The following is a 7547-nucleotide window of genomic DNA, read 5'->3' as shown; positions in this document are numbered from 1 at the left end:
GGTGGATTTTTGCAAAAAATAAAACATAAACATCATGGTTTTTTTTATTTAGGGTCCACAAATGTGCTGGTTTTCCGCCATTTACTCGGGTTCTTCCGTTATAAAGAATTTGCTAGATACCGTTTCTCTCTGGTGAAGTGCATTCACCAGCAGCAACAATTTCTTCACCAGGTTGATAGACAAGCATGTTGACACCGCATTCCATCTTTTTTGCCTTACCAATTGGCAGCCAAACATGCCAAATGCTGGCAACTTCCAGCCTTGCAAATAGGCATGCCAAAAATTGGCTGCAAAACAATCAGCCTCATTATCAATCAGATGCCTACATGTGGTAATTATTCTAACTCGAGCTAATAAATGAAGCCTGTGATTAGAAACAAAACAAAGTACCACGTTTTATTGGCCTTTTATAATGGCAGTGGATTTTTATAGAGCAAAAAAAACAGTAGATGAATTAATCTACTCCCTCCAATTCATATTAATTGATACTAGCTTAGTACAAAGTTAGTACAACTTTGTACTAAACCAGCATCAATTACTATGGATCAGAGGGAGTAACAAGTTACACAAGGCAAACTTACAGCACAACTCAATACGTTACTGAGCTCAAGTGAGCAAGGCAACGTGCAATGACAAATGCTCAACAAGTTGAGTCGGTCTTAACACGAGACATAATCCAAGAAATTCCAGTTCTACCATAAAGGAATCACGACCTGATACATCCAAGGGTGACTGGTAGTCGTAAGGGGGGAAACGAGATCTAACCATTAATTAGCAAGGGCAACGAAGATGCCCGGTAATCCCTACACATAATCTAAATCTAATCAGCAAACAGAAGCCATAGACCAGCCCCCGCAAAAAAAAAAGAAGCCATAGACCAGAATCAAATTGTCCTCTTGAACCAATGGAAGTCCAGTCCAGAGTGCACCTGCTACAAAAATAATGCCCCCAACTGTGCTCTTGAAGTCAGCGCCTGCTTGCCAAGTCAAGGTAGGGGAAGACAGTCCAGTCACCTGAGCCGACAGCTGAGAATTCTTGTGCAAGGGTAATTTAGGTGATGTAACTTCCCTGCTGATGATGAAGCAACTGAGCAGAGGACTTTGCGTCCAAATACAGAACACGAACTTCTTCGAGATCAGCCTGACAGAGGATCGTGAAGTCAGACTACAAGTGACTGAAATCAAGCTAGGAAGATGACATGTTATTGAAATTCAACATATACCTTGCAGATCTTGTCTCTCCCATTAGCCTTGGCAACTACGCTAGCAGGTGATAGCAACTGAATAGCATGTCTGCAAAGAGATTCAAGATCTATTACAACCCATTACAACCAACAATGATTACACTAGACATACAGACATGTTGAAATTCAAATAAGTAGAACACTAAAAGTGGGATGACAGCAATAAAACAGGTTGGAAACTGTCCTAGCTTTAAAGGCTCGAGAAAGTCCTTCCAACCCACATTCCAGCTATTTAACTTAATTTCGCATTTCTAATCTTGGCATGGGACGCAAGTGTGTGGACATAATCCGAAACAACAAGAAGAACCATACCTCAAAGATGTCTGCTGCCCAACCTCTCCTAGAAATGCAAGACTGTCTTCATCAATTTCAATCTCCTCCACTTGTGCTCTAATAGCTAATATCTGCAACGCACAATAAACAAACATTAAATGCATTTCTACATAGGAAAGTTGAACACATGATAAGACAGGAAATAGGAACCTGGATCATCTCGATAGGGCCATATATCTGTGTCCGTACGATAACCAACCTATCTAGGAGGTCGACTGGGATACCATGGGGACTTGTCATGTCAGTTCCCCTGAATAAATAAAAGAGTTGTACAATCATAAGATGTATAATAATGGCAAAATAGTACATAAGAGCAATATTTTTAAGGTGGTAAGGCGAGCACACCGCCCTGATGCCTAAGCGCCTAAAGTGGGCATAATTGCAAGGCGCTGACAGGGATTCCAGTATTGCAGTTCAGCATGGAGCAATTCACGACAGGTAAATCAAATTTCTTACCTTACGGTACATATTCCTCTGTTTGTAGCGAGTATTACAATTGGCGATAATGGGCTCTCGAGAGCACGATTAAGATAAGAGAAGCACTCAATGTCCAGCATGTGAACCTACAGATAAAATTATTATCATTAATGAAATCAGATCACTGTAAGGCATAGTTCTACCATTTAGTAACATAAAGCCAATTAGTTCAGGAGAACAATGCTGCTCCACAAGATGGACACATGTTTATTTGGCAATAGGAGAAGTTGGAAATAAACAAGCCCAAGCTCATTCATATTTTAGGAAATCCAAAACAAACCTACGAAGACAAGTAGATTTTCAATCCTGAGATAATAATATAATACCTCATCAATGAACAGCACACCAGGTACAAGCTCTGCAATACCTTCGTCTATATATCTGTTAACCACCTATGACCATACAAAAGAAAAGGCACCCAGTCAAATAGGTCTATCAAAATTTGATCCAAATTTTAAAAAAATAAGATGTTGCATAACGAGAATTTTGAACCTTATTGATCTCTTGGCGCAGCTTCTCAGTGATTTCAGTCTTCCGTGACTTCATCATCTGGCCCATAAGGGACAAAATATCTTGGCCTCCTTGCGGCTGGGCATTTGCGGCGTCAAGGTCATGCAGTGTAACGTCCTATGCAGATGAAAGCATATAATTTACTTCTTTCGTTTGACTTACATTGAACTTGAAAACAAGAAGAATACGCTTCTATGTTACAACACAAACAGGAATTTTCACTCTATGCTATTGGAAAAGATTATCACCCACCGAGAGAAAATAGAGAACAAACCACGCTGAACACAATTGTCCTTCGTCGGATGTAGGTACGTAAAGGATGATTCTAACTTTCTTTAGACAGAACAAGAACAATGATTCCTACTTAATTGGTGAATTCAAGAAGATAATAGTTAACTGGGTTTGAGCGGATGATAAAAAAAATGGCGCGCAATCTTATTAGCTCGCGAACTTTATGTTTTCTTATCCAGGAAGGCGCAATTAATAATGTGGACTGAGTATTTGATACAATCTTATTAATCCTTAGGTTATGGATTTTCAGTTTCTATTTTCTGGAATTTAGCGGGAGCAAGCAACTTACAACTACCTGGCAGGGAAACCACATATTTAAGCATGCTTGAGCAACACTATAATAATAAGAAGCTTCATCTTAACAAATGCAGCATGCTTCCACCTTTGATCCTTTAGATTAGATATTATATGCTGCAATTGCATACTGTATTATCTCAGATCCAATTGCCAAAAAGTTGTTTTATGGATGGTACAATGCAGAATTGGCTGAACAAGTGTACATGCAAACAAATTATAAGGCTGAACTAGCGTCAAATTTGTACCTGCACTATTTCTTTTTTCTTGTGGACTTCCCCTTTGGGAATTGGCACATACTCCTCTGCTTCAAGATCGTATTCTGTAGCAAAAGCATCACATCTGCCAACTCTTTTCACTGCACCGCTGTTAGCTTCAATGTATATAACATCGCCGACTGCCACCTGCATACCGTATACAAATGATCAAATGTTAACCAGCTTCATGCAGAAGACAAGTAGGAGAGCCAAGGCAAAGCAACGAAAGTAAATTATAATGCATCATATCTCAATTTAAGTAAAGTCTCACGATGTTTTGTTATGCCATAATAGAACATCTAACAATGAACAAGAGAAATATGATCATGCGTGTGAGTTTCCATGAGTAAATACTTGCCATTAGTTTGCACATGTTATATATTGCATAAAGACAATATTCTGAACACTTGAGATACACAATCCACCCACTGTAATTCAAAGCGAAAATACAAATGCAACTTAACAGTCTAGCAACAGAGGCAGAGAGCAAGGGAGGGTAGGTAGCAGATAGTAACCTTTTCCTTGATTAAAGCATCATAAATTGTAGGATCTAACTTTAGTTGCTTAGTCCCTTTTACAGTCTTCAGGCCAATTACTACATGGCTAATGCTTTTCCCATATCCACCAGTTGAACTCTCAGATTCTTCTGGGGAAAGCTCTGTAACCTAAAAGGCAAACAAAATAATATAGCCACAAGCACTAGAATATTAGTTGTATTAGAAAATGATGACAAAGAAAGTATTCATATCAAGTAAAACACTAATTCAAGAATGATATCTTTTTCAAATTTGAAAAGGAGCATATATGCCACTCCTACCTCTCCTTCATAGACTTCTTTGTTTTCCTTTATACGCAAACCTATAGCTCTACGAAAATTTTCCATCAGCACCTCAGTTTTCTTGACCTCTGAAGAGTACACTTCTGATCCTACCATAGGACAGAAAGGGACCTGCATTCCAGAATAGCAAGAGAAGATTGAAGTTTCTTCCAAAACAGAAATAGACATAGGGCATCAAATGTAAATCAATATATAGTTCACTGCAAAAAATCATATACATTGAATGTAATGGACAAGACAGCCTGATAAATTGCTAGCAAATGCTAGTAATCCACCAAATTTACTCCAGCGTTTTGGAGTAAGTATATTTTCTAAAGAACAGCATACTTCCCATTAGCAGGGCAGCATACTGACATATTTTGGACCAGCAAGAAGCAGAATATAGAACTCAAAATAATTTTTTAATGACCAAGATAAATGGTAACACATTACTAGCTAAAATGATACTACAGAACACCAATTTAGTTAAGTAGATGAAATGAAATTCAACCACTCTAGCAACATTGCAGCTACAACAAAATGAAAAGGTGAATGCTTCAATGGTCAGAGCTCAGTGAATTACTTTGGTTGCTTGTCTTACTAGAACTAGATGAGACCTTGCAAATGCAGAGCTGCCTGTTCATCATACAGCTGCTCTTCACGAGCAGTAAGTTAACATTTTTTGAGAAGAGAAGAGACTAAACGATCCAGGACTGTCCAGTAAGGTAGTAACAACCTAGCCTCCAAATCTATATCTATATATATACCTATACCTTACTAATAAAGCAAGGTGCGTTTCTCCAATTTTTTAATCCATTCACCCACATTATTATTTATGATTTTCTGAGAATTTTTACTATCCAAGGTGGTACTATTTTTTTTGCGCAGTTTTTGTTATTGGGCTCCTGAAAAAACTTTGATGCTGTTATTGGGCCACGTTTATGTTCTGGGCTCCCGTGACCTTACCGCAGTGCTGCCTTAAATAAAATCTTGATTTTATACGTCACCTTTTTTTGTCTGTCACACCTCCTGGCGGATGGCCCCTCGTACGGCCGCTTCAAAAGCCCAAAGGGAAACATGCAGGAAAGCATGACCGCGTCAGACTCCTTCACACGTACTCCGTCCCCATAAACAACCAGCCCCCAGAGCCCTCTCTCCCTAAAAAATCCGCAATCACAGGATACATGGCTCTGCGCAACTTCCTGTCGGGGCACCTCCTCCGGCGAAGTCGGCGTCTCACTCCTGAACTACACGATTCAGAGGCATACGCCCTCATGTCGTGGTCCTGCCCGCTACCCATTGCTGGAGGAGGACTGCCCTAACCCTGCCATGCACGTTGCCGGCGAAGAAGGCGAGGATGCGTCGCCGGGAGACGGAAAGACCACCGACGTCCCAGATGGGTGTTTTTTTTTCAGATTTCTGGCACGTCGCTCCTCTGATAACCAGTGTACAAAATCAGACCTGTTTCAATTCGTACATGTGCAACAACAGCAAGTGCTATCTTCTGTTTGGTATGGCGATTTGGGAAGAGATACAGGGAGGAGTGGAGGATCCTGATGTCATCCGGATTGATGGCGAATGACACGACCATGGCATTCGTCCAAGGAAGTAGTCTGGCAACGCCCCCTGCATCTGTATCACGCACATCCTGTCTAGCTTCATGATTGTGAGGGGAAGTTTGAACATGTAACACCCCATGTTGTGTTGGTGATTGATTTCAGTAAAGTCAGTGATAACAGGAGAATAAGAGATTACAATCATACAATTTTATATGTGCAAGTATGGGCATTGCATTCATGTAAATGTTGCCTTATTTGCTTGGGCTTTTTGCTATGAAAACATGATTGTGCAGGTTTGAGATTTTGGTGGTCTTTATAATTCAATGCTCCTTACCTGCAGGTTTGAGATTTTCTTGGTACAGGTTTGAGATAGTCAATACATTTCAGCAAGTGCTCTTCCGGTGGAAGATGAAGCTTTCGGATGGGGGCAGCCAAACATGTAACAGTAGCAGTAAAAGTTGTATCTAGCAATTTGTGAGGGAGGGAAAAGAGGATGAATTAGACCTTGCTGCCCAGCTCCTGGGAGATGCCGAGAGCGAGTGCGGTCTTGCCGGTGGCAGGTGGGCCGGCAAGGAGCAGCGCGCGTCCAGCCATTTTCTTCTGGCGGATCATGTCGACCACCAGCCCGCACGCCTCCCTCGCCTCCGCCTGCCCCACGAACCCCGCCGACATCCCTATCGCCGTCCCATTGGCCTGCAAAGCGAAGAGAAGCAAACGAATCCATCCTGAGAAGGAAAATTCGGGGTAACAACTAGTGGAAGGAAACACTCCTAAGCCCGCAGGAGGAGAGGAGCGGAGAAGCGGCAGGAGAGTTACGTCGAGGCCGAGGCCCTTGATGTGGGTGTGGGTGGCGATGCGCTGCTTCTTCGACGTCGACTGCACCTCCTCGATCCTCATCGTCGCCGCCGCCGCCGCCGATCTTTCTCTCTCCCGAGGCGGCTAGGGTTGGCCGCCGAGGCGTGTGCGGGGACGAGAAGACGAGGCGGCGGCGCAGAGTAGACTGAAGAGAGCGAGGGGGGGTTCGCGCCGGTGCGCAATGGCGCAGGAAGGTGTTCCGGCGGCGATTTGGGGGGGCAGAGCAGAGGGAGGCGCCGACGGAGAGGTGCAATAAGAGGGTTCCAAGCGGGTTAGGGTTGGGAGAGACTTGCGTTCCAGCGTTTTGAGCCGCTAGATTTGCATCCAGCGGTACAGATAGGTTTCCGATCAGGTCAAAGGTGCAATTCGCATTTACATCCTTGGAAAAGAGAACAACTGTAATATTGCTGTCTTACGAATTACTAGCAGCTTATTTTCTGTAATATTGCTATCTTAGGCTAGCTATAGTGGGGTAACTTAGGTAGTAACTTAACACATTGTAAGACAATTTTGCTTATGTGGCAAGTATCTATCTACTATCACTATAAAAGAAAGAAAGGGCGGAGAACCAGATCATCCTATCCATCAAAACCTGCAATTTGATGGTCTATATCCCTCCAGCATACTAAACACGTTTTACGCTTTAATCACCCACCATGCCATCTACTACCAATATAAAAGAAAGAGAGGGGCAGATCCAAACAATCAGTCGCGTCCATCAACAAGATTTAATGGCCCAAAAGTCTTTCGTGTTTAACACAACAAGCCACTAAACAAGCCATCGACCCAAAAAATTAAACAGGCCACTAATCCTCCGTACCCCACGTATCATCCAACTGCACGCACGACTCCGCTGAGAAACACACCACACGTTCTGTCCTCGACGCGAGCGCAGGGCCGCCGTCCTATCT

At 42.4% G+C, this 7547-nt stretch overlaps 1 protein-coding gene across 3 annotated transcripts; it reads right to left on the bottom strand.

The window, feature by feature from the left end:
- Positions 1-577: 577 nt before the first annotated feature.
- LOC123059914 (ruvB-like protein 1) lies at positions 578-6910 on the bottom strand. Of its 3 annotated transcripts, none has more exons than XR_006427646.1 (12): positions 6286-6910; positions 4223-4354; positions 3921-4070; positions 3397-3552; positions 2546-2680; positions 2380-2445; positions 2033-2139; positions 1727-1826; positions 1556-1647; positions 1223-1292; positions 879-1140; positions 578-846 (listed from the first exon to the last, which is right to left on the bottom strand). XR_006427646.1 is itself a non-coding variant. In XM_044482465.1 (12 exons), exons 1-12 carry the CDS (start codon positions 6676-6678, stop codon positions 1051-1053), a joined length of 1368 nt encoding a protein of 455 aa, XP_044338400.1. In that variant the 5' UTR covers positions 6679-6908; the 3' UTR covers positions 578-1050. The 3 variants fall into 3 exon arrangements, 2 of the variants coding, with proteins under 2 accessions (XP_044338400.1, XP_044338399.1); XM_044482465.1 differs by having other exon boundaries at positions 578-1140; positions 6286-6474; positions 6598-6908; XM_044482464.1 differs by having other exon boundaries at positions 578-1140.
- Between the last annotated feature and the right edge of the window lie 637 nt (positions 6911-7547).

The sequence above is a fragment of the Triticum aestivum genome, chromosome 3A (genome assembly GCF_018294505.1).
Source record: "Triticum aestivum cultivar Chinese Spring chromosome 3A, IWGSC CS RefSeq v2.1, whole genome shotgun sequence".
NCBI classification, from domain to species: Eukaryota; Viridiplantae; Streptophyta; class Magnoliopsida; order Poales; family Poaceae; genus Triticum; species Triticum aestivum.
Note: the sequence above shows the minus strand (reverse complement) of the source record. Positions and strands in the feature narration are given on the sequence as shown.